This window comes from Lontra canadensis, unplaced genomic scaffold (assembly GCF_010015895.1).
Source record: "Lontra canadensis isolate GAN:19392208 unplaced genomic scaffold, GSC_riverotter_1.0 scaffold116, whole genome shotgun sequence".
NCBI lineage: Eukaryota > Metazoa > Chordata > Mammalia > Carnivora > Mustelidae > Lontra > Lontra canadensis.
In genome coordinates this window covers 1141938-1169865 of record NW_022631110.1, presented here as the reverse complement: position 1 = coordinate 1169865, position 27928 = coordinate 1141938, and the positions used below count along the sequence as shown (strand labels likewise).

Sequence of the window (27928 nt, the reverse complement as noted above, 5' to 3'; positions counted from 1 at the left end):
TTTGGAATGTTTGCCGAAAGGAACAACAATTCCAAGACAATACCATCTTTCACATGCTATGTTCCCGTGTAATGAAATCTGTATATGAAGGATTAAATCATCTAAATCATTTACAAGTCTAAAGATAAACTAGTTTGTAGGATAGGAGACAAGGCATTATTACTAAGATAGATTTCATTTCATTTAAAAAAAAAAAAACCTTGCTTGAGAGTATAAAATTAAATTGAGCCATGTTTCCAAGGACAGAGGTAATTAAGTCAGGAGATTCAGCAGCTGGCAGCACTGCCGGCTGATAGATTAAGGAGTCTCTAAGACACTGCCTGGGACAGCTGGACAAGATCGCCTCTTACCTGGATGCATCTGCTCCGTGCTGCTCCGCAGTTTGCTGTAGCCATGGCTCAAGGGCACCCTCTGGTAATGAGGCGGGGAAGAAGGAGGGGAGGCGAGGGGTGACATCGTGGGAGACTGTGTTTCCTGCTTCAAAAGAACCAGAGCAGAGTTCAGGGGCAATCACTCTGAGAAGCCTGGTGCTCCGAGCTGCAGTTACGAAGTATAATGCAACTCTATTGCTGGCGAGATGGTTGATTTAACAAATGGAGGGAATGTTTTCTCAAAAACACAGTTCAGTTAAAATGCAGTGTCTGAGGATTCACATCTCCCAGAGAACAAAGTCTCGCCAGTGCTTAGTTGTCTAAATTACTAAAACAAGCCTGAAATGCTTTTAGTTATTCTGCTAAAATTTTCCTTTGGAAAATGGAAGACAATGATCACATGAAAGAGCATTCATACTCCCCAGATCGGATCTCTTCGTGGATAAATTCAACTTTCATTCATTGATAAAGGCTCTTATTTCCTAGATTTACACTTACCAAGTTTTCCAGCAAATGTGGATATTAAAAATACACATTTAAAATGCTTAATGCTAAATGTTCCTGGAGCTTACTATGCCAAAGTAAAATGCCAGGTTTTTCACACTGGGGGGATAACTACACAGTTCATTATGGGTAAACCACTTCTAAACTCTAAGAGGGAGGTTTAACAAGCTACAGTTCAAACCTCAGTTGAAAGGTGAATTCTATGTAGGGCTCTGGCAAGGTAAACCATGTTACTCTGCTCCTGGGTTTCCGCCTTTTTTTTTTTTAATATTTATTTATTTGACACAAAGAGAAAGAACACATGTAGGCAGAGAGGCAGGCAGAGAGAGAGGGGGGAGGCAGGCTCCCCGCTGAGCAGAGAGCCCTACCCGGGCCCTATCCCAGGACCCTGAGACCATGACCTGAGCCAAAAGCAGAGGCTTGACCCACTGAGCCACCCAGGCACCCCTCTGCCTCTTTTTTTAACGCTACCAATAAACTGGTAACTTCTGAGCGCCCAAGTAACAAGGAAACAGTACCTCCAATCAACATGCAGACCATATGGGTGCTCTTAATCTAAAAAAAAAAAAAAATGCAATCTGAGATACTGATCACTCTTTTTCAAGAAAAAGAAAGTGTGAGTTCACATCAACAGACTGGGTGGGCCTACCATAAACCCAACCTGAAGTGAAAGGATGTGTCCTCAATCGTGCAGCCAGGAGATGGGCCTAGAAAGTCCCTGGGGTATCAACCATCCTAGGATAGTGAACCCTCATTCCTCTCCAAATGCTAGTAGGAAAACACGCCAGAGCACTGACTGAAGAGATGGGGATATATATATATATATATTTATATATTTATCTCCATCCCTGAAGAACCTGTTTAAAATGTATCAGAATTACAAAAGCAACAGCACATGGAGTTATTTAACAGGACATGCTATATATACCCGTCACTTGACTATAAATATAAAAATTCTGTAGCAACCTCATATATACAGCATTATCATGGTAAGCGATGTAAATTAGTTTTTTGACTTAATCCTTTAATATTCATTGCATTTAAAAAACATTTTGATTCGTCCTCCTAAAATATGAATATCTTTGTCTTACTGAAGATACTATATTGAATATAATTTGACTTTTCTGCATGATTCAGTACCTTTATTAGAAGTATGAGCTATACCTTCATGCCATCAGGGTTTACTAATGCGTAAGAGTATTTACCTCTTTCTTGATAGGCTCACTCCTCTAAGATTTTATACTTCTGTCTCGATCAAACACCACCTGACTATTGCAATTAGTGCTCTAATTTTAAAAGCCCACCCTCCTTATCCTTGTCCCTAACCTGCTAAATGTGTAACGGCAGCATTTCCCAAGATGGAATTCCAAACACGCTCTGCAAGAAAAGATTTCCTGGTGAGAGAAGTCTAGTAAACACAAATCTCTAGGTTTCCTTACAGCAGGACTTCTCAGGGCCTTGAATGTGCTAATGTGCACTATGACTCCTCAAGACTGAGGATATAGTCTTTCCCCCAAGAAAAGAATATGAAGCCGCATTCTCCAAACATATTTAACCACAGAAATCTTTTCTCCAAACTTTGTGTAAGGAGAGAATCTATTAAAAACTCCTAGGTGGGCGCCTGGGTGGCTCAGTGGTTGAGCCTCTTCCTTAGACTCGTGTCATGGTCTCCGGGTCCTGGGATCGAACCCCACATAGGGCTCTCTGCTCGGCGGAGAGCCTGCTTCTCCCTCTCTCTCTGCCTGCCTCTCTGCCTACTTGTGATCTCTGTCAAATAAATAAATAAATAAAAGCTTAAAAAAAATAAAAAAAAAAAACTGGGGATTCCTGGCTGGCTCAATCAGTTGAGCTTGCAACTCTTGATCATGGAGTCCTGAGTTAAAGCCCCACGTTGGGTGTCGCATTTACTTTAAAAAAATCCTGTAAGTTACGTTTCAAAGAACCCATCTGGAAATGCTGATTAGAGAAATCAAGTAAGTGTGTTAAATCAGTAGCCTACTTTGGACACATTCAAGTAGGCTCTTAAGGACCCAGGGGTAGCTATATGTCAGCTGCTTTTTCTTGCTACAGGGAAACTTTACTGGCTCACTTCCAAGTCTATAATTATATCCCAGATGGCGAGGTTTGCTAGAAGCTTGACAGCAGATATGAGACACTGCTACGTGAGGTTTTATGATCAGAGTAAAATGGACACGCCTGATTAGGCTGTTTACCTGCTTATCCTCATCGTCCATTCTCTTGAAGGTGTTTTTTTCTGTGACTGAATACGGAATCTGAGACTTGGGCCCATGAAGCTCAGCCGGGTTCCCGAATCGTATCTCAGCGTCGGTCTTCGACATCATAAAGCGAGGCAGTGGCAGTTCTTTAGGACCAGAACAGAGAAGCTCAAGTGAGACTTTATTTTAAAACTGTGAAAAGCAGGACGCAATGGCCAAAAGATGAATCACTTTTGAGGAAAAATTCCAGAGCACTAAGTATAGATTCAATTTTTATTTGGACACAATGAAAACTCCTATAATACTGTCACGAGAGAAAAATGCTTCAGTTCTAGCACGGCATGCTGGCTTCACATTTTTAAATGCTGTCAAGTCACTGCAGAGGATATCCAGGTTTGGGACTGATCTCCCACCTCAGCCTTTAGTCCAGCACCAGCAAGAAGGATGTGCTACTGTATAAACACTGTTAAGTGGCAAATGAAGGAGGCAAAATCTATACAACACATATTATATGCCAGACACGATATCGAGATCTGCAAATGTTACATCATTTAACCCTCATAACTCAGTAAGGTAAGACTACCATCAGCCTTCTTTTACAGATGTGGAAACAGACTCAAAGGAGCTAAGTGACACCCCCAAGATCCCACAGCTTGCCGTCTATGGCAGAGCTGTCAGTCCCCAGAACTGCTGCCCTACAGAAAGGCCCCTCATTCCTAGGGCAAACTTACTGGGTAAAACAGTTTTTCAGCCTACAGCATTCCTTACGGAATTTTCACACCTGATCTCCAACTGTCTTTTCAGAATGGAATAAGGAAAATGGTATCAAGTTAGAGCAATCAATCCAACATTCAGCCAGATTCCACTGTCAAAACCATTAGCCACACTCACAAGGCTACAAAGAGCAGAAATGCAACAGTCTGGAATATTTACTTATCTTTCAAATATCTGATAAAAACTATTCTCAAACAGAAATGATGCTTTGGCACACTTCTAGTTCTCGGCACGCAAATCACACACAATCACACAACACAAAGAACTCCCCAAATTGGGATAATATTATGGATTATGTTAATGATTTGCATCTGTATCCATTGTTCAGGAGAATACTCATCACGAGCCTCTGCACTTCCATCAGCGCTCTATTCCAAACACAGCTGCACTTCCACTGATTGATGCTGTGCTAAAGCCAGAAAACATCTTAGCAACAACAACCAAGTATCCCAGCTCCCAGGCAAAGAAGGCCCCTGGTTCTCGGATATCCACATCATGTTTATTTTTAGTTGCTATGTTCACATTGGATTCAAAGAAGTAGGCAATATGATGATTCCCTGAATGATCAATCAGCCAAAGGCCCAAGAGACATAAATAGAATAAGCAATCTGGAAAATTAAACCAGGACTCTCCTCTAAAGAGAAGATGGCCACCATTTTGAACACTGTAATGTTCCCCAACCTGGGCAGCTCTCCACTTACTCAAGGAGGGAATGGACTTCAAAAGAAAGAGGGAAGAAGAAAAGAAAACCCAGATATTGTGTAAATCAAATATAAGCTCATCCTATGGTTATTTTCTCAGAAAGGTATTTGTTTCAGTTCAGTCTGCAAAAGGTATCTAAAAAGATGGAATGAGATCACATAAAATAATCTGTACCCCAACTGTCCACGAGAGGATGACTCTACTTCCAAACACTACTTGAGGGAGAAGAGAAGTAAATGTTCACATTTGTAAACTCCCCAACCAGTGTTTTACTGGGTGTTCAACATGTAATTTTGGGAACAACAGAATACAAACACGAGAAGATGAATATCAACTATTAATGTACTAGAACTCCCAGATATCCGTTAGAACACAGTCGCTTCACAGAGTCTCTTCCTTCCCTGGCTATGGCATTTCTCCAGAACTAGTCACCTGGCAAAAAACCTCTCTCCTCCAGATGGCCACCAAACAGCGAAACACCAAATATAAGCTGAATTTCTCTTGTACTTTCTCTGCTTATGTGGTCTTAAACAACTCCCACTTAACAGAATTGTAACCATAAATAATAATAATCCTATCAGTGAAAATGTTCATGAAGGGGCTATCTACCTTGGAGCTTAAAGTGCTCCAAGCTTTCAAAAAGTGGAAAGTAAAACTCTAATTTGTAAATACTCAGTCTAAATGTTTTTTTGTAGTCGTATGGACACCATATTTAATAGTGAAACTTGAGGGACGCCTGGGTGGCTCAGTTGGTTGGACGACTGCCTTCGGCTCGGGTCATGATCCTGGAGTTCCAGGATCGAGTCCCGCATCGGGCTCTCGGCTCCGCGGGGAGTCTGTTTCTCTCTCTGACCTTCTCCTCACTCATGCTCTCTCTCACTGTCTCTCTCTCAAATAAATAAATAAAAATCTTTACAAAAAAAAAAAAAGCTTTTAATAGTGAAACTTGATTAAAAACTTAATCAATAAAGTATCTGCTATCCAATGATGTACCTTAAGTAATCACAAGAGAAGAGCCGTTTGTTAGTTAGTTGTTAGCTGGTTAGAATCTTTTCTCCCAAACTGAATTAAGTTAGCACAAGGAAATAAACAGAGTTCAAACTGAAGGTTTATGGGGGCCACAGAGACAATGAGTACAGCCATCCAAGGCGATAATTTGTTTCCTGATGTTATCTTAGGTTGTAGTCTTTGAACATAGAAACACTTTGTATATTAAATTATAAATGACTATTTTTCCCTTCCTCAAAGAAAACTATGCTTCTAAACAACTGACCCTCTAAAAAGTAAGGGAAAAATCCTTTCATTTTCCATGTTTGATGGTGACATGAATATAAGAAATACTTCCATTTCCTCAATTAGAAAAAATGTAAACATAAAACAGAAATGGAATAACAAACGATAAAAGACAATGGGAAGAGGTGGGGCTGAGCAGAGAGAGCCCACGTTCCATCTAAAATGGCAGCTGCTGTTCACTGTCACTGTCAATACTGTCCACCAGAAATTGAAGGCGAGCCGCATACATAATTGTAAATTGTATAGTAAGTACAATATTTTTTAAGTGAAGAAGAGAGTCACACAAAGACACATCCTGTTATGATTTTACTTATACGAAGGGTCAATAGTCAAACGTATAGAGACTGAAAGTAGAATTTTTTAAGTGAAGAAGAGAGTCACAAAAGGACAAATACTGTATGATTTCACTTATACGAAGGGTCAATAGTCAAATGTATAGGGACAGAAAGTAGAATGGTGGTTGCCTGTGACTAGGGCAAGGGGAAATGCAGAGCTGTTTAGTGGCTTTACAGTTTCACATATTTAAGATGAAAAGAGTTCTGGAGATGGATGGTGGACATGGTTGCACAATATGAATGTACTAAAGGGTACAATTAAAAAATGGTCAAGGTGGGGCACCTGGCTGGCTCCGTGGGTAGAACATGCAACTCTTGATCTCAGGGTCGTGAGTTCGAGCCGCACATTTGGTGTGGAGATGACTTTAAACAAACACAGTTTAGATAAACTTTATGGTCAATTTTATGTTATGTACATTTTGTCACAATTTTTCAAAACTCTTTCAAATAAAAAAGGAAACAGGTGAAATTAATTTTAATAATTACTTCAACTCAATATTACCATTATAAGATACAATTGAGATAAAAATTATTAATGAAATAGTTCACATTCTTTTCTTCAGACTTGTTTTTCAACTCCCAGGTGTATTTTACCTGCACTACACACCTTGATTCAGACTTCCCACATTGCCGGTGCTCAGCAGCCACACTAGCATGGCTACTGGCTACCCTACTAGCACAGCACAGTTCCAGTTGCTGGTTGACACGAGGGAATGTGGACCACTGTGGCCAGAAATCTGGATTTTACTAAGAGATATTATAACATTAAATGGTAACAACTAAATGATTTCTTTTTAAATTATGTAAGAAGTATTTTGTATGGAGGGATAATTTACATAAATCTTAAGTGTACCATCTGAATTTTGACAAATGTATGTATATATAAGCACATACACCCAAATTAAGATATGACATTTCCATCCTATAGAATTTTCCTTCACATCCATTTCTGGTCAATCCCCTCTCCTTGTCCCACTCGGCAAACCCCGTTCTAATCTCTAAATCCAGACTACCTTTCCCATTATAGAACTTCACATGATGGAATTGTTCGGTATGTATCCTTGAAACTAGCTTCCTTCACAATATTTTGTCTGTGAGAATCAACCAGTGTACTGCATGTAGACACAGTTTATTCCTTTTCATTGCTATGGAATAATCCATTTTTATGAATATATTGAGATTTTTTTTAATCCATTCTCCTATGAGAAATATCTGGGCTGTTTCCAGTTTGGGGACATTATGAATATAGCTGTTACAAACATTATTATAAGTGGTTTCTGATGGACATGAATTAATTCATTTTGGGCATAAACCTGTGAAGGAAGTCCAGCCCACTGCCTACTTCTGTATACTCTGTGAGTTAAGAATGGGTATTACATTTTTCAATGTCTGGAAAACATCAAAATAAAAATAGTTGTGATATGAAAACTGTATGAAATTCAAATTTCAGTGTCCATAAATAAAGATTTTTTGGAACATGGCCACTCTCCTTTGTTTACATATCATCCATATCCGCTTTCATGGTTCAAGGGCAGAGTTATGTAGTTGCAGCAAAGGCCATATGGTTCACAGAGCCTAAAATATCCACCACCTAGCCCCTTACAGGAAAAGTTTGCTGATTCCAGTCTTACACAATGCAATGGTTAAAGTAAAACATAGTCTTACTAAAACAATAAAGATGCATTTAATGGAAAAATATTTTACACTGCTTGAGTATTTTTATTCAAATTTTAAATAATTTACATTAAAAATTCGATTCCTCAATCAACAATAACCATATGTGGCTAGTAAGTACCACATTAGATGGCACAGTTTAGACGCTTTTCCAGATTTTTGACATTACCTGATTTTATGCTCACAACAACCCTGTAAGACAGGTATTATTGGTATATCCCTTCTCCAGGTGAGCCATTTAAAGCTCAAAAAGGTTAGGAAACTTGTCTGAGGGCACACAAAAAGTGATGGTGCAAACAATTCAAAATCAGGCAACCTATTACTGGGGCCCACACTCAACCACAAGGCTATACTGTCATCCAGAAAATTAAAATATTCTTTCTATTGCAGGTTTGAACACTCAGCAAGAAACTGTGGCATTCCAGAGCTAGAAAACAACCTAGAGAAAACCTGTTTGGAATATCTGCATCTTACAGGTGAAGAACTAAGCCCAGGAAGGGGAGGTGGGCCTTGTCTTAGTCATGCAGCAATTTGGTGACAGAACCATGACCACAACACGGGGGGGGGGTTTCCACTTGTAATTTTTTGGAGGGGTAATGGCAAATAAATTACATTTACTCATCAATTTCATAAAAGGGCATTTAATTTTAAAAAAAACCTTAGAATTGAATGTATTTCATTTTGTAAATAACTTACTCTTTTGTCCTAATTCTTTCTCCTTTCACTACAGACTGTGCCAGCCTGCCGCCAGATCAATAACCAGTTTGGTGAGCCCAGCCCCAGAGGCTATGTGAACCACGTTACTGCATTATTAGGATTCAGAGACTCCCAGGGGGACTGTGGAAAGAAATCATGGGGCCAGTCATCTCAGTGAAGAAAAAATATTATGTCTTTATTCTCCCTAGCCTAGCTGCAAGTTAGCATTTCCTTCGATCACGAACGTAGGCCACAAAACGCTGTAGTATCATTAGCAGCACCTGTAACTCTGTCACCCAGCGGGATCAGCTATTTATATATCACACTACACTTGTGGTAGACATCTTGAAGTACTGTTTATCCCCCTCACTGCTTTTGAAAGTATGCTAGTTATTTAGGTCACTGTTCGGTCTCTTATTTCATGCATTAATGAAGTATGTATATTGCCATATAACACTTTTTAAAAAGCTTTAGTTTTAATTTCAAAATAACTGGTTTTCTTTCAACTCCTATGTCTTTGTATACACTTAAAACATTATTCCAAGAAGTATCAGACTGCCAAAGGGGCCCACCTCAGCCCTACCTATCTCCCTCAGTCCTCACACCCCGTTAGGACCAGTCTTCACAAAGGAAGGAACAACAGCTCACGAGGCAAATATCCACCATGTACTTTCCTCATCTGGAATTCTCCACTGGCCCTCAATTTCACCCCTTCCTTCTGTCCTCCTGTATCATTGTAAGGTTTATACCATCCGTTTAACAAGCCAAATAGGGTGAGGCTAGAGAGAGACTTAGTGCCAACATTTAAAGAGATGGTTACTCTCAGGGACCTGATTATGTAAATGGAGAATGAGCACTTGTACAGTCCTAAGAATGAGTTCACCCTTAAAGTTATGTACTCTGGGTGCCTCTGGCCTCACCCCAGTTACGCCCTGCTATCACAGAATATATACTCATAGTTTAAGCAAAGCTCTTGAAAATGCTCCACTCAGCTTTCATTAGAATGTGGTCTCAACCCTGGCTCCAAATAAGAATCACCTGGGACGCTCTTAAAAATCCTTATGTTCAGACTGCAGCCCCAGGCTAATTAAATGAGAATTTCTGGAGGTGGCCCCTAGCACCTGTATTTTTTTATTTTGCATTTAAAGCTCTCCAGCAGATTCTCAAGTGCAAACAAGGCTGGGAACCACAGCCCTAGAAAGACTTCTTTAGAAACCCCTTACGAGTTCTGGATGAATCTGAAATCCAACTGTTTGAGCTTAAAAAGTGACAGATAATTAAGACTCAGGCCCCAAGAAGAAGCACTCATCTCTTCACTCACTCAACAAACACACCCGAGTGTCCACAGTGCTCCATAGCACAGATCTCCTCCCTCCCTTCAGGTAAGCTTGCAGACTGGTGAGGAAGACAGAAATTAGTCAAACTTGTAAAGGAGTATTTACAAACTGATAAAAGTGCTATAAAGGAGCAGATGGGGGCAGAGAGTAAAGTAGGGAGGGGACTGCCACCCAGAAGCATTATCTTAACAGGATTAACCCATCTAAGAATTACCTAACTCCCTAGGGATCTGAATTTTTGCTTTGACTTACTATTTACTCTTCATTACACATTCTACAACTTCACTGGTAGAAAACTGGTAGCTAACTAATCTTGTCTAATAGCAATGCAAGTGAATTTCATCTTAGAAAACAGTATAATAACCAAGTTATAGTTTTACTGCTCTACAGGGTATTCACCAATTTTATATGTAATTTAGCAATCTTACTCCATCATTCTTTCCTTCCATGACTATAAATATTTCTGACTCTCCTACACTTTCTTGAACCAGCTTTACTCTATGCTGGTTCCTTCATTAATGAATTAATTTGACAAAACCTACTTTACACAGAATGGTGGGGCAGTCCACAAATCCTGAAGGATGAGCAGGAAGAGCCAGCCACTGGAAAAAGATGGGGGGAAACAGACTGCGGGGAACCGAAGACCTTGAGATGACATGGTCTTTCCTGCACCAGAAATGGCTAGGCCAGTGAGGTCCGGCTACAGACTGTGAACACAAGAGGAGGGGGCAAGTTTAAGATAAGGATGGAGAAGAGACTAGCTTACTTTAGGGCCTGAAAGATGAGTGTAACGACTTTGATTCTAGTCTGATGTACAACGAGCCAACCAGGGGAGGATTTCGAGGAGACGGATGAAAAGATCATTCCTACTGCCACATGGGAAGAGACTGGAAGAGAGAAGAGAGGAGGCCAAGAAATCAATGACAAAACCACTGTGATATCCGAGTGAGTGGCTGAAGGTGGCCTGGTCTAGTGGGTACAGACAGATGAAGGGAGCAGGCAATGAGACTAGAGCCACAGGGCCAGGACTGTTGATGGATTACCCTTTGGAGTGAGGGAGAGGGCGGAACCAAGGATGACTTCTAGGTTCTTGGACTAAACAACTATAGATGGTGGTGGTTGGCCAAAATGGGCAAGGCTAGGGGTTAGAGGTTAACGCAAACATATACAGAGACGCGGGTAATTCGAAGTAAGAATGGACTCAACTCCATGAGCATGATGAGGGTACTACAACCTTTCAGATTAAGTTCTCACAGAGCATTCTCTTTGGCCTTCAAGGTTTGTGTCATCAAACACTGAACTAATGGATTTCAAGCAATAAATTGGAAAATTCTAAATGGCAGCTCAAAGTGTGGCCCAATCTTGCTCTCATTCTTACTTAACATGTGCTGACTGCAAATAATTTTTATTTAATAAATCTGTAAATGAAGGAAGAAAATTCAAAATTAACTGTGGATATACATAAACTGTCAAAGATAAAAGGCAACATCAGGATTTATAAAATACAACTGAGAAAGCCTTATACTTGTGAAAAACTGTTAATCCTTTACCCATGTAATAATTTAGACAACCCCTCCTTATCCCTCCTCCACTCCCAGGAAATTAAGCTGTAGATGTAGGCACAAATTGGGTAAAAGACCATTCTAACTTAAAACAAGCAACAAAAGTTTTAAAAATGTATTCTTGTATACAACAAAGCAGCTTTAACTTTTCCAGAAGATAAAACTGGAAGATACGACAATAAAGCTTAATGATCACTTACAGTGGAATGGAAACTGGAAATTTTCTGTCTACCCCAAGTCCAAGTACAATGTGATGTGACTTTAAACTAATCACAGCAAGTGACTTATAGCAGTGATCACTCTGCCTTATAGTGGTAAATACCAAACCTGCCACTGAAATAATGCTCCATTAAAAATTATTTTAAGAGGGGCGCCTGGGTGGCTCAGTGGGTTAAGCCGCTGCCTTCGGCTCAGGTCATAATCTCAGGGTCCTGGGATCGAGCCCCGCATCGGGCTCTCTGCTCAGCAGGGAGCCTGCTTCCTCCTCTCTCTCTGCCTGCCTCTCTGCCTGCTTGTGATCTCTGTCTGTCAAATAATTAAATAAAATCTTTAAAAAAATTATTTTAAGGAACCAAATTATGTAATACCAAGGCATGCCTTTTGGATCAGATTTTTTTCCATTCAGAAAATACTCCCTGATTCCAGATTATAATCAGCACCTTACTAAACAGAATAATCAAGAAGAGGATACTATGCATGAAGAGGGAGGGAAGTGAAGGCTGAGCTTCTGGCTCCAAACTCCACTAACATTATGTCTTTAGGATACTATGCATGAAGAGGGAGGGAAGTGAAGGCTGAGCTTCTGGCTCCAAACTCCACTAACATTATGTCTTTAGGCAAATTACTCAACGCCCCCTAAACTTCAATTTCCACATCTGTAAGAAAAGGATAACAACAGCACCACAGGAGAGACTTCCAGTGTTTATCCACAGCCAGTTTTCTCCTTGCAGGCACAGGAGAGAATTACACCACCCCCAGTGAGTGGTGTAGTTCAGTGGATCCATGTGACAAGTTCTGGCCCGTGAGCAGGAGTAACGAGAGTCACATCCAGGACCAAGTATTTACCTGCTAGGGTGAGAAACAATTTCTCTGTTGCAGCAATATAGGAACAGGTGCTTGCCGGGGGAGGGGGAAGTGCCGAAAGAGAAGGTAGCTGGGATCATGAAGCCACCACATGGAGGGCAGCTGCCCTAGAGGGTCACTGTGACCCACTGCAAAGCAGGAAGCGAACCTGCATTTTGTTAGGGCACTGGGATTTCAGTGGAATTTGTTTCACACTTCATCCTAGGCAATGCAAGCAAATACAAACACCTAATGCAGTAGGCTGTCAGGAGGACTAAATGAGATGGTTTCTGGCAGACACTAAGCCTTTAATAAAGATTAGCAGGATGATTGTGGCTTCCTGACGGTTAGCGCAAAAGTACTTTATTTCCCATAGTCAAGCTATCAGACTCTTCTCAGCTATTCAAGAGTTGTCCTACAAGTTTCCTGAACCCACTCTGAGGTTTACCAAGGACTTTACAGGACAGGCACGGACAGCTACGTGGTTTTAATCTCAAAATGAGGAAAAGGAAGAAGCTCCTGCATGGCTGTGTGAATTTATGAGAGTAACTTAGATCAGAGTAAATGGACAGAGGGCCTCAGCATGGCCCAGGAATAATCTACCTTCTTCATAAAGAATTGTAAGCCCAATATTGAGGCAGTATAAATGATGCTAAGTTTGGGGCTTTGCTTTTTGTTTAAGTTGTGCAGTGTTCAGTCACGCAGTTGGGGACAGGGATAGCAAGATAAGAAAACATTAAATCAAAACTTTGAGAAGCTAAGTTCATTTTGCCAAAATTTTGGTAGCTCCATAATACTTACTGATCATCAGAAGAGTGCTTCAGGTATTGGGGGACTGAAGGACGATCATGTATGATATGACTCGCAGGGACAGGAGAGGAAGTAGAAATAGGTTCCACTCAAACTCTCCCATGTATTTGTCTCCTTGTCCCTAACAGAACTCCAAATGGCATTATATATTCCTCAAGAGGAAAATAAAACTAAATGTTATTATTTTGCCACAGACTCTAGAATTCCTGTCCTGATCTCCTGCTAAAGAATAAAATCTATTTTAACTTCAAGTCCATTAAAAGGCATGAATCTAAAAAAACAAACAAAACACTAAAAAAAATCTAAAATTTAAAAAACAATTTAAAAAGGCATGAATCTCAGGTCACTCTCTGAATTTTTTTCCCATTTCAGAAAGAAAAAAAAGAAAAAGTAAGGTACCTGCTAAGTTTTCTTACTTTATTTTACAACAGTTGGAAGAACAAGGAGAAATTCCACAAATGCTTACAGAACAGGCCTTAAGCCCACTAAAAACGGTTCTCATAAAAAAGACACTGGTCATGGACAATAAAATGTATAAATGGGAGACACTTACCACATTTAATACTCTCTATCCGTACAGGGAGGCCAGACTGTGCTGCAGCAATCAGTTTTAAGGCAATGTAAAACTGTGTTGGACCAAAATAACCAACTCGCTTTGCACCACACAGTTCTGTGATCTGAAAAGAGACAAGAAAAGCCAGGCTGTAAACCTCATTTCATAACAGGAAAATGAGACAAGATATATTATGAAATCTGAAGGATTTCATAGTGTAGCTAACCAATAACTCCCTGGAGAACCTATGTGTACACACTGGTTGGGTTTTTTTTCCTCCAGCTGACAGGAAGATTTTCAATTCAGATAATTAAATTATACCTACTCATGATGTTTCAGGACTGAGTGATTATTCCTCCTCTTTCAAAGATAAAAATAAAGGTGACAGAGTATGGCTATTACTGTTCTTACAAAAAGACAGTGACTTGTTCAGGGGGCGTGGATACTAATGTACAAAGTCTAGAAGATCACTGGAGTGAAAAGGGAACAGGTTAGTCATTACCGCTACTTGTGGATTACCCCAGCTGATCAAAACTAAAAGTGAATTAATTATTTTTAAAATTTTCAGGCAACAGGATTTCCTAAGCATTGAAACTACATCACAAGTGCTCACTTCAGAGATGCAAAAGGGAGGGGGGTAGACTATGAACACAAATGTCTTTAAGATCTTGCAATCTTTAATCTGCAGACCTAAACTAACACATATCCTATTGGTAGTTTAAAACTAACAAATATTCAATGACTTTTTAAAGTTATTTCAAAGTAATACTCAAAAGTTCAAATAATAGTAAGTGGTGTGAAGATCTAAAAAGCAGCCTCCACTTCCTATGGCCCAGAGGAAAACATTATATTCTTTTTTTGTATTCCTTTAGAAATGTTCTACACAGACATATATATATAGCACACACCTGTGTTTTTCCTCTTGTTTATTCAATACTTTACACAAATAGAATACCACATACTATTTTGCAACTTGTGTTCATTTAGCATTATTTCTTGAAGAAAAATCTTCTCTATAAGCACAGTTAAAATTACATCTTTCTTTTAACAACTACACAATACTCTGCTATAAAGATACACCGTGGTTTCCTTTTTTAGTTGATCCTTATGGATGGGCTTTTAGATTTCCAAACTATAAAGAGCCACTAATTAATCTTAAGAAAAAATCCTACAAAAATGCAACTGGGATGTCAGCAAAAAGAGGCCTTCAAAAATTCTCTCCTCCATCAAAGCAATGAGAAAACCCACTACGCAAATGGACAGAACTCTGGAAATTAACCAAAGGCTCGTAGCAATCCAGGGAGCATATATTCAAGGAAAGTTGCTGAATCTCAGGAAGAACACTGAGTTTTGTGTTATTTAACAGACTGTACACCCAAGTCCCCACCCCCAACTGCAGGCCTCACTGTGGTTGCAGGCGTCCCCAGCCTGCTTCACAGAGACACAAATAGCCTGGCAGCCACAGGAGTGGAGAGGACAGGGCTGGGCTTCTTGAATGTATAGATTAGTGTCTCTCTCTCTCTCTCTCTCTCTCTCTCTCTCTCACCTTCCCTCTCCCTCCCTCCCTCCCTCCCTCCTCTCCCTCTCTCCCTCTCTCTCTGTCTCCCCTTCCCTCCCTCCTTTCCTTCTGATACTTACAGTATTTCTCATAGCAGGTGGTCTAACTCCTAGCCCTAGACTACAGCTGGGGTTGGGGAACATCGAGTCCTGTCTTCTTGGTTGCATCCATCAGGAACAGAGCTTTCCTCATATGGAACTGGTGGAGGACAAGTGGGGAGCAGGTCGTGGTTCAAATACTGCAGACTAAGATTTAGGAGGTGTTCTTGAATGCTTCTCCATCTGCTCTACATCCTCAGGTCAATTTCCAATGACTTTATTTTTCGTATTTTTTTATTACCACTTAAAGGGTTGTTTCATTGAAGAGGGTCTGCTGAGTTTCTCAGACTGCTGTTCCAAAAGTCTCAATCCTCCCCAGATTCATTCTTGACTGGAGAAGCAATACGAGGTTATAGCAAAGAGAACAGCCCCTGGAGTAAAAGACTTGGTTGTGAATCCTGGCCTGGGCACTAATTAACTGTTTGCATAACCTAAGGCACACTACTTAACTCTTGTGCCTCAGTCTCCCCATAAGTGTAAGGAGAGAGAACGGTAATTACCTCATGAGAGCTAATTAGCAGTGCTGACAATAGCAACTATTCAATAAATGCAGTGCCTCGATTACCATCCAAATGATCACCAAATCCCTCTTTCCAAATGTAACGTCTCAGAGCTTCAGGCGCTTTTCCAAAACCCTAATGCAGATACCCAGCCCCATCTTAGAAAGTAACATAACTAAGCCCCTCCCCATGTATCCTGGCACCTGCTAATTGATCTTGCCGATGTCAACTGTTCCGTATCCTAAATCAGAAACTTATTGTCAATGGTAACCGTATCCAGTCAACCACTGACCCATGTCCCAAACCAAGCCTATCTTCCCCTCTGTCATGGCCTTAACCCTTCCTAGTACCTAACCTTGCTGTCGTTAACAAATTTTCTAAATAGAATTCACATGCTTAACCATACAGGAACAGATTTCTTTAACTTTTTTCTAACTTTATTTCATTAGTTGGTGATGTTCTCACAACAAAACAAGCAGGCACTAATACACAGAGAGACGAAGAACCCAACTGCGACTTTCAGATAATAGTGAGTTTTCCTCAAGTGAACTAGTAAACATCAATACTAATTATCAGAATTTGTTTCTAGAAGAAATATAATATTCATATGGAAAAGCATAATATAGATACGGAAAAGCATACAAATCCTAAGTGTATGCTGAATAGGGACATAAGTTTTCACAAATGGAACACAACTATGTAACAAGCGGCCAGGATCAAGAAATAAAACATTACTAGCCTTCTAGAAGACCCCGCTGTGTAGCTCCTTTCAATGGCTACCCATATGCCATTTTCCTAACTTCTAATATCATAGATTAGTCTTGCCTTTTTCTGAACTTTATATAGTCAAAGACTATGTACCCACATGTCTGGCTTCTTTGTTCAATGTTGTTTCTGACATTCTTTCAAGTTGTTGAGTGAAGTAACGTTCAGTCATTTTAGTTGTTATTCAAATATTTGTGTGGATATATCACAAATTATCTATCCTTCTGCCACTGGACATTTGGATGGTTTCCACTTTGGGTCTATTCTGAATCGTGCAGCTATAATATTCTTGCTCATGTCTTGTCAAGACATGCAGAGCAGAATACATTGACCTGAAATACATTTCTCATTAGGTTTTTATCTAACAGTGCCAACTGCTGGCTAACCAGATATGTATATGTTTAGTGTTAGTAGATATGGCCACGCTGCCACCGACGGTGTTTGGGAATTCAGTTTGCTTTACGTCCTTGCCAACGCTGGTATTCTTGGGCTTTTTCGTTTTCACCATTCTAATGGACTGTGGTATTATCTCACTGCAGTTTTACTTTGCATTTTTCTGAGAACTAGGAAGTTTATCACCTTTTCATAGGATCCTAAGTATTATGGTCCTGAAACCAATCCCAGAATGTGAAGGGGGAGGTATCCCACACAGCACCAAGTAATTCTCCAGACAACATCTGGGTGTCCTGTTGTTGAACACAACATCTGGGTGTCCTGCCGTTCAACTCTGCTCTGACAGGATTATGTAGAGACAGCATCAGACTCTTGGCTGGGTCCATCAGGAACAGAGCTTTCCTCATATGGAACTGGTGGAGGGCAGGTGGGGAGCAGGTCGTGGTTCAAACACTGCAGACTCACTGTTCTTCCCAAGATATAGGAGGTTTTCTTGAATGATTAAGGGCTTGGTCCTCTGCCCCCTGGGTGCCCCCCCACACACACACACCCTTTCAGACATCAGTCACAACCCCAGCTTGTTACCAATTGGCTATAAATCAGAAGTTCCCATGACCCCTCCTCAGGTTTGGTTAATTTGCTACAACAGCTCACAGAACTCAAAGAAACATTTTACTCAGTGGATTAAGTTTATTATAAAAAGAATATAACCCAGACACAGCCAAATGAAAGAAATTAATAGGTCAAGGTATGGGGAGTGTGCAGAGTTTCTATAGCCTTTTGGAGCACCACTCCACTTTCCCCAGATACCTGGAGCTCACCGACCCAGAAGCTCTCTGAAAGCTGTCCTTTGGGGTTTTTAATGGGTGCTTCATTACATTAGCATGATTGATTAAATCACTGACTATTGGTGACTGGTTCAACCTCCAGCGCCCTCCCTGCCTGGAGGTTTGTGAAGGGAGGGTATCCGAAGTTCCAAATCTCCAAATCACAAGGTTGGTTCCCTTGGCAACCAGCCGGCATCTCAGGTTAGCTGAGGGCTTACCCCAAGTCACCTTATTAACGTAACAAAAGACACAGTTACTGCTCTGATCACAGGAAATTCCAAGGATTTTGGGGGTTCTGTGCTTTAGGAACTGGGCTGAAGACCAAATATATATTTCTTATTATAAATCACATTACAACAGGCCATTTGCATGTGACTAATTCTCTACTAATCTCCATGAAATAGGGAGATGTGCTTGTTGTTCATCGTTCTCTGCCATATTGTCTATACTTCATAAATACTGGTTGAATAAATAATCTTTCTGACCCATACTCACCTGAGCTCATCTTCCAGTTCCAGTCCGTCTCCATATATCATGCATATTCTGCCTTTTGAGAAGTTGACAATACTGCTCTCATGCTTTAAGACTCTCAGCCTGGGGGCACCTGGGTGGCTCAGTGGGTTAAAGCCTCTGCCTTCAGCTCAGGTCATGATCCCGGGGTCCTGGGATCAAGCCCCACATCAGACTCTCTGCTCAGCGGGGAGCCTGCTTCCCTTCCTCTCTCTGCCTGCCTCTCTGCCTACTTGTGATCTCTCTCTGTCAAATAAATAAATAAAATCTTTAAAAAAAAAAAAAAAGACCTCTCAGCCTGGAACTCCACCAACCTCAGGACAATATTCTATCTCTTTAGTATGGCATTAAACTCCCTTCACAACCTGGCCCAGAGCAGCTTCTCTAGTTTCATCTCCAAACACGGACAAACACACAGACACATGAACACACAGGCACACGCCCACACACAGGCGCACACACACACATCCTGTAGCTGCACTCCACATCTCCCACTTTCACAGACACATCTTGTACTTTCACTTCTCTGTATCTATGCACATGGTGCAGAAGATGGGAAACTAAATAGCCTATAAGTCAAGGCTGGTTTGTAATGCGGAAAACTAATTAGTTTTATAACTTCAGGCAAATTTATTTTAATCTGCCTGAAACCTAATGTCCTCATTTGTAAAACAGAGATAGTGCCTCCCTCATAGGACTATTGTGAAGAAAAAAATGAACTAGTGTACTAAATGAACCTAATACAATGCGAAGGGATATTCAGTAATCGTTGGGTCCCATCTCTTTCACCTGAAACTGGAACTTACTCCCTCCATTCTTGAATGCTACTTCTCCGTAGCTCCTTCCTTCCCAACTCCCCAGGTATAGTTTATTTTCCCTGTGTACTTTCTGACTCTTCAAATATCTATAAATGCCCACCCTATGATATATTGTCTTGGATTTGCTTCCAAACAAAAGGGTGGAAGGGAGTAAGTAGAGCAGAGCGTACGGCTACAACAAGCATGCCCCTGAGATGAGAACTGTTTGAGTGATGGGTTCATGAGGGTTCATTCATTCTCCTACTCTGTCTGTACTTATGTGCATGTGTATGTTTGACATTCTCCACATTCAAGCTTTTTCATGTCTATTTCAGCACTTATCCCATATTACAATGATCTGTTTCTCTCTGCCTCCCATTAAGGTGTCTTCTCTCCAAGGGCAAGCCGTAACTTCCATTCACCTCCCAGCACAAGGATAGGCATCCAGGATGTAATGCACAGGATTAAAAATTCTCAATCAAATCAATGAACCCACCCTCACAAACAAAAAGTCACTGAGTTGTATAACACATCCCTTACTGGGAATATAGAAGTCATACATCTTCAGGTACAGGCTTGCCCACACATGGGAAAAAAAACACCAACGTCATCAACGTGGTTCCAGCATCAATATAGTTGTGTTGCAAAATCATCCCTAAAAAACTATAACACTTGACATGCAAATAATTTAACTATTTCAGTGTTAATTCAGTATCAAGTTAACCTTCATTTATTCCACTGCCGTAAGTAATACACAGACTGAAAAGCTCTTAACTAAAGGTAAATGAAATTGCTATTAAACTTCCACATGGTACTTTGAGACCAACACTCAAATCTGACATTAGTAAACTGCTTCATTTACCTTGGAAAGTGTCCCTCGGGCCCACACACCACTAGGGTCACTGCTTTGTAGCAAACATGGAACATACACACATAGGTAAGGTAAGCCCATAGGTCACTTTTCTTGCTTTTTGGTACACTAACCCTCCAAGAAATAGCCCAAGAACTTTCCAAAATATTCAAGCCATAAGGAAGACAAAATAATTATAAGCCTTTGGAACTTACGTATGGACCCTTGTAAGACCGAAATGTCTCAACTCAAAAAAGAGGTTAATTTTCTAAGTTTTGTTTCTCAAGGTTCAGGATGTTCTAAGGCTAAATTAAATTCTCCATGGAAAAGCTCTAAATTGTGGGTAGAAATATTTTAACACGAACTGAAGACAATAAGGTGGTGCTTTCTCCCCAAATACTCAATTAGCAGGAGATATTTTACGTAACTGCTCCTTCAAACAGTCCGAGTTGCCAAGCATTGCTCAAAATAAAGAAAAAATACAAAGATTCCACTCCTCTTTTTTAAACTCCAAAACTGTAACACTCTCAGCTGGACCCATCTCAGATTACACATTGTGCAAATTCTGACACAGAACAAGAACCTATGGACTCGTATTTGTTTTCTCAGGTGGAAGTCCAGAGATGGGAAAAAAAAAGGAATGGATGAAATCAACTTCCTTACAGCTTACAGATGTACACTGAATTGTGGGGGTGCTGAATACATATCAGAAAAATTCACCAACCATTTGGGAGGAACCTGGACAAAGTTCTGGAAGAAGACTGAAGGCCACTAAAATAGCTTCCCTCCTACCTAATTCTGAAAGATTAAGTGGCTGTGCTGAGTAATCAGTCCACACATGTTCCAGTTTGCCTGAAATAATTCTTTCTTTCCTAGCTAAAATGTAATAAATTTTCAGAACGTTCAAAGGTCAGAATAAGCTTCTCTTCTTCAAGTATTTTTTAAAGACTTCCTTAGAAAGATTTAAAATCATAAAAAGTTGTGTTAGGAGGGGTTGAAAGAATTCTGCAAGAGCACCAGTAGACCCTTATTTTCTATTCTTTCTCTGCTGCAGCTGCCAAGTTCCTATTCCTAACTCACACATCAACTACTTCAAGCCCTGCCCCTAGACTTTCACCACACCATCCTCCACACTCCCTCCATGAGATCTTACTGAAACAAGATCACCTCCAATTCAAAGGGACTTTCAGCGCTCCTCGTTCCCCTTCCTATAAAACCCAGACTCCTGAGCATGGCTTTTGAGGCCCTCCCATCTGGCCTAAACTACCTTTCCAACAACCCCATGTCTGTCTCCTCTCCGCCAAGCATCTAAAGCTTCAGCCACTCCAGATGCCAACCAGTCTCAACACATAAGAGTCATTCAAGCCTATGGGCACGTGGTATATCCCCTGTCTGGAAGCTGGAGGTCTCCCCACTTCATTACCCGCAAGACTCATTCTCCAGATCACCTCAAGACCAACCTTATGTTTGCAACCTTAACTCCATATGGCATGTTTTCTGCATTCCAATAACCCTCCTTGCTAGCTTTCTGTCACATCACTAGCCTTGTAATATTGCCAAGTCTGTATTTTGGTCACTGTCTCCACTATACCCCAACTCCTTCCCCTACCCCCACCACATGCCCAGCCCAAGGCAAGAGTATATCTTTATCATGTGTACCCCAGGACTCATATTTTACAATTCTTGCTATTTTTCAGTTGCTCAATTAATGTTTGCTGAATTAATTCATTTTCACAGCCTGTAGTAACAGAATCGCTCTTCTTTCTCTCATCTTATAATTACTTCTCCAAGTGGCTGCTAAATTGGCTTTAGTCCTCTCACACCATATAGCCATAAGAGTTCCTGCAGGAATATAAGAGATTAACTTGTCTGTTCCATGCCTGCTCAACTGGGAAGGACTGCTTAGGATCAAAGCACAAGGAAAGGCCTCATCATGCTTTATTTTGCCCTCTGCCTCAGAGCCCAGAAGATCTCAGTGATGTTCCAGCAGTTTGGTGCTCTGGAGACACACATGGCAAGAGTCTTCCTCCAAGCCTGCTTCTACCTGGCATAGCCCCAGGGGATGTCAGCCCCCCGGCAGGCGCCCTCAGCAACAGAAATACAGAGGAATATTTGAAGGACATGCTGCCAAGTCGTACCAGCTGAAGCGTTGGGTCAACCAACCTGAGTTTTCCTTTCCTATTCATTTACACATTCTAAAAATCCAGAGGGGTTTTCAGCCCAGAGGTACCTGGGTGAGCTGCCCAAGAAAATATGAACCTCCATATCCAAATACTCAACATGAAGTACCACAGTACATACCTAAGCCAAACCAGCACACTGTTGAAGAGAAGACAGACATTCAGTGCTTAGGCATAATTTCAGACAGAAAAGTCCACTAATACTTAGACGTACTTAACACTTTAAAATGTATTAGGTACCTCCCCATTAAAAGCATTGTGTCTGGGTCATGCTACAAAGTGAGCAGCACTGAACAAAACAACTTGCTCTTTTCTCTCTCTCATTCTCTCACTCTCTCACTCCCTCTCTCCCCACCCTTAAATACTTTATTATTCATCTCCCCAAAACAGAGATATCCTCCTACACCATCCCACCATCAGCACACCTCAGGAAATCAACATTAATATTATCATACAACATATGGTCCCTACTCACATTCCCTCAATTGTCCTATAAATGGCCTACAGAACTCTTTCATATCCAAGATTTAATTAATGCTTATGCATTACATTTGTATCTTGCCTCCCCTTAATCTTCCCCTAATCTAGCACCATCTCACTTGGTTATTCATGACACTGAATCCTTTCAAGAGCGTACAATGTCCTGAAGAATGTTCCATATTTTAGATTTGTCTGTTTTCTTATGGTAACACTCACGTCAAACATTTCTGGCAGCAACACCACACAGGTGATCCTATGATATAGTAAGAGGTACATATCAGTGAGGGGCACATTATGTCAGAACACCTCACCTTTGGTTGCTAAGCTTGGCCATTTGGTAAAGGTGGTGATAGCCAGATCTCTCCACTGCAAAAACATGTTTTCACATAGTACTTTGAGACCATTCTATCCCCCGACAAACTGCCTCTTCAATCTGTTAAATACTAATTCCAAGTAAGTCTAGCTAAATTACATCAACATCTGTAGAACTGGAATCCTAATTCAAAATCACAACAAAGATGGGGAAGATATTTATTCCACGTGGTATGTGATTACCTCCAGTTTATGCATAAATAAACACCACAACTTAGTTAAGTGAGATGTTCAAGGTCCCAAGTTCAGAGCCAGTACTCAAACCTACACAGTCATGCGTCCAAAGCTCATGGTCTTCCCATTACAACAGGGGTTGGAAAACTAATAATGTTCACGGGCCAAATCTGGATCATTGCCTGGTTTTGTACCGCCTGTGAGCTGAGAACGGTTTTTACAAATGAACATTTGCAATCAATTTGATGATCGGGGAACGCTAGCTTTGAATCCCATTAGGTGAAATGTTATCCGAAAAACAAGAATCCCATGTTTCTTACTAGCAGACCTGTATTACAAAAAAAAAAAAAAAAAAAAAAAAAAAAGGACTGGATTGTTGTATTTTGAATTTTGTCAATAAAAAGCTTGTGGAAAGTTGTTTCATCTCTTGTTATATAAATACCTATATAATGTCCTCAATCTGCCTCTTGGCCTACAAAGCTTTAAAATATTTACTGCCAGGCCCTTTACACAAAGGGTTACCAACCCCTGCACAACACCACACTGCCTCCCTGAGCTATACTTTATATCCTTGAAGATACTCTCAATAGCCACGCAGAAAGGGTATTTTCTTGAAATAATCAGCTATACTCAGTAAATGCCAGCTTAAAGAGCGAACACTTCCATTAGGGGAGAACACAGGGCTCAGTCAGTTAAGCATGTGCCTGAGACTCAAGTCATGATCTCCAGGCCCTGGGACTGAGCCTCCATATAGTTGGGCTCCCTGCTCGTGCTTCTTCCTCTCCTCTAACCTTCCCCCTGCTCATGTGCTCACTCAAGCTCTCTCTCTCCCTCTCAAATAAAATAAAATCTTTTTTAAAAATCACACACATGTATTTACTCCCCATTTGCTACCCATTTATATAAATTTGTCTAAAATTTTTAGAAGCTTCTGAACAAGGGCTTCCTATACTACTACATATTTTCAACTGGGGCAACTGGATGCCAGATTTCAGTAAGAAGCAAAATTTATGCAATAATCTAACATCCTAAAAATAAGATTCTGCCCTTTTTTCCCAGCTTTAAGGTGTAACTGACAAGAAAAATTGTCATATGAAGTGTATATTGTGATTATTCTATATACATACACATTATGAAAGGATTGTCCCCAGAGTTAATTAATACATTCATTACCTCACCTATTTTGTGTGTGTTAGAACACTTAACTCTTAGCTTATATCAGTTATACCATACAGTGTTACAAACTATAGTCACCATGTTTCACATTAGATCCTCATACCTTATACAACTTATAAAGTGAAAATCTGTACCCTTTAACCATCCTCTCCCCCTTTCCTCCACCTCTTACCCACCCCAGCCCCTGACAACCACCATTCTATTCTGTTTCCATGAATTTGACTTTTTTTTTCCCCTCCCAAGATTCCACACTGAAGTGATGCCATGTAGCATTTGTCTCTGTCTGGCTTATTTCACTTACTTGCTTTTTATTTTTAAAGGGGAAAAGGTATTATAAATCTTCATAACCACTCTTTGAAAATGTCCTTACGCATTTGCAAAAACATAGTGATCCAAGTCCTCTCAACATGTAAGCTCCTCCCAAGTTGCAAATCCATTCTGGAAGCTACATTATCTTTCAGATGCCCCAGGGTGCCATTTAATTTAAGGCTACAGAATCTATAATAAAATTATAGGCTGAATCCACCCCAGATGCTAAAAACAGACTGTCCTGGCAGAGGTTACAACCCAGACCTGGTGTGCCAGGATTCTTGGCCTAAGGCCCAAAATTCACCCCATTAGTGGGGAAGACCCAGCCTGCCACTCTGGCTCCGACGAAATCTGAACAGGGAAAAGACTCTCGGCAAAAAATCAGGAGCTTATACACGGCTAGTGGAGACACAGATTGGTATAACATCCAGAGACCATTTGGCAATATCCCTAAGAATTATAATCAACTCTTTGATCTAGGAATTCTACTTCTATGAATTTATATTCCATTTTACACAAGTAAAATGACATAGGTACAAGGTCATTCAATACATATTATCTAAGATACAGATTGGAAAACACATCTAAAATATTAGTTTAATCAACTGTGATTCATCCACACAACAGAATTCTAGGCAGCTCTAGCAGACACGTGTCATATCTGTGATTATCCATCGTCTTTTGAAAGCTTTTCTCTATTTGGAGAAATTTCTCGTATTACAAGTCTCGCCTCCCAACTTGAAAGCTGAGAATCAAATTCCTAGGCTTCTTTGCAGCTAAACTGCAAACATGTGACCACGACTCCACTGATCAAACATATGTACACATGACTTCACTCTGGAAGTGAGAAATATAAGGGAAGAGAAGCTTGCTCAAAGCATCTACTTTTGCAGGCGGGAACCTGCAGTAGGGGCAAAGCCCCCTCCCTGGCTCAGGGTGACAATGGAAGCCCTTGCAGTGCAGGCAAGCCCTGCTCTCCGCTGTGCAGTGCGAGCAGGAGCACAGGCGGCTTCCACTTACCACTAGGGCTATGCAGGGCTCAGAAAATTAGATGCCGGCCTCTTCTCCAGCTTCCAAACAATTCCACCAGTTACCCAAAATCCTAATCCCTCTTTGGCTCAACTTTATCTAGAGTGGATTCAGGGGTCTGACACAAGAAACAAAAGCTACCACCTACATAAGAATGAGGAAGCTCCTGGTATCATGAATGACACGGAAAGGTCATCAGGTTAAACTGCTGAAACAGAAAAAGTAAGGTGCACAATATAGGTAGAGGAGGTTATGTTTTTAAGGGGGTTGACTGTAGACACATTTACTTATATATCCATGCGCTATCTCTGGAAGTTGAAGCTAACAAACTTGGCTGCCAGCTGCCCTCTGGGGAAGGGAAGGGGAGAGAGGAAGGCAAGGGAACAGGTTGGCCAAGGCACAGGGGTAGGGAAGAGTTTGCTGTATTTCCTATTTTACCTTTTGAATTCTGAATCTTATACATGTATTATCTAATTAAAATGAATTCAAGAAAGTTGTAAGAGACAAAGCCAAACCCCACGCCAACAGAAAATATTATAGACATACCCAAAAACCATTCTCCTCCCACTTGCTCTAGGTGCAATTTCAAAACAAAGTGCCCAGCTGGGCAAAGCTGCAATGATCCTCACTCACCCAGCCCAGACTTAACAAGCAAACACAGTGCTCTTTCCTCAAAGTTGCCAACACAAATCAAGGCAGCACCTCGCTTTATAAAAATGAGTTATCTTTGTCAAAGGTAGCTCTGCCAGATTGGGTGACCAAGGGGAAGGCACCTGACCTCCCTTGGTCTCAAGTCTCATCTAATGGAACAAAGCACTCTGACTAGATTGGATGCAGGCTTTTTCTAGATCCATAAATTCTATAAAAATGAATTCTAAACTATAGTTTGAATTCAAAACTATAGTTTGAACCTCTCCCTCTGCCACTTACCACTTCTACTTTGTATTATGATTCTCAGGATACCTGCTACATCCCCCTACCAGGCCACAAGTCTCTTGAGGGCAAGTCCAGACTTTTTAAAATCATCCTTGCATTCTCCACAGCACCCATCCCATTGATTTCCCACTAAGAAGGCTTATGGACGACCTTAAATATGCTCTACTGTGTTTTAACTCTGAACCCCTATGAATGCTGTTTTGCACCATTGAATTGGGCTTTATGTGACTACATCAACGTATTCAAAAAAACTTTTTCAGATTTAAAGGATCAAAGACACCACCTGATTCCAGCCAGGATAGCTGGTGAGTTCAGGTAAGTCCTTTTGTAATCATCTGACTCCAAGCAAACAAAGTCCAAGAGAAATGCAACATATCCCCAGAACTTTGAATTTACTCAGTTTTTATTTTTGTTTGTTTTGCAGGAGGGAGATCATTTTTGAATTGAGACAAAGAAATATGTTAAGGAGTTGAACGTAAAACTAATACGGTTCCCAAAGACGAGAATTCAAAGAAATTCTACACTCGGGTTAGCTGCTTTGGTGTTTGCACAGTGGACTGGCATTTATCAGGTGGACAGAGTGATTCTACAGATTTTGTCATGCACCTAAACTGTCATTTGGAATGAGAAAAGATTACAGGTCATGATGACATTTGATGACAATGATTTATTATGACTTTTATAAACCAGGTCTTCTTTGGAAAGCCAACGCCACAGCTTTTCAACCTGTCCAAATGGCTGCACATGTGCCTGCCTGGGGACAACCCGGGATCTAACACTTCCAAGTGAGCTGAGGGGAAGAGTGCAATGAGAGTGAACCACCCAGGAACAAAGGAAGCATCCTGCCGATCCCAGGAAGACAGTCAATGTGATGTAGAACAGTATAGGGGAAAAAAACAACAGAATCAACAGTAAGAACATTTACTGAGGGCTGACCGTGTGCCAGATACTGATTCAAATGCCAGGAATCAATGAGATGAAGGAACACACATGCACACACACAGTCTTGACACGAGAACTGAATTAAAAGGCAACGGTGACTCAGATTCATTTTAGGATGCTGGCCCTGGTTTCCAGGCTCTGCC

General features: G+C 40.7%; 1 protein-coding gene across 7 annotated transcripts in view; it reads right to left on the bottom strand.

The window, feature by feature from the left end:
* The window catches only part of REPS2 (RALBP1 associated Eps domain containing 2), a 215280-nt gene that overhangs the window by 140915 nt on the left and 46437 nt on the right, over window positions 1-27928 (bottom strand). For 3 of the 7 annotated variants that reach the window (XM_032840750.1, XM_032840754.1, XM_032840753.1), the window contains exons 2-4: window positions 13890-14013; window positions 3089-3237; window positions 351-477 (exon numbers count right to left, since the gene is read on the bottom strand). In XM_032840750.1, the coding sequence (XP_032696641.1) occupies window positions 351-477; window positions 3089-3237; window positions 13890-14013 (400 nt within the window). Of the gene's footprint in view, window positions 1-350; window positions 478-3088; window positions 3238-13889; window positions 14014-14210; window positions 14288-27928 lie in introns of those variants that run through there. The other 4 variants (XM_032840751.1, XM_032840757.1, XM_032840755.1 and 1 more) reach the window with 3 other exon arrangements.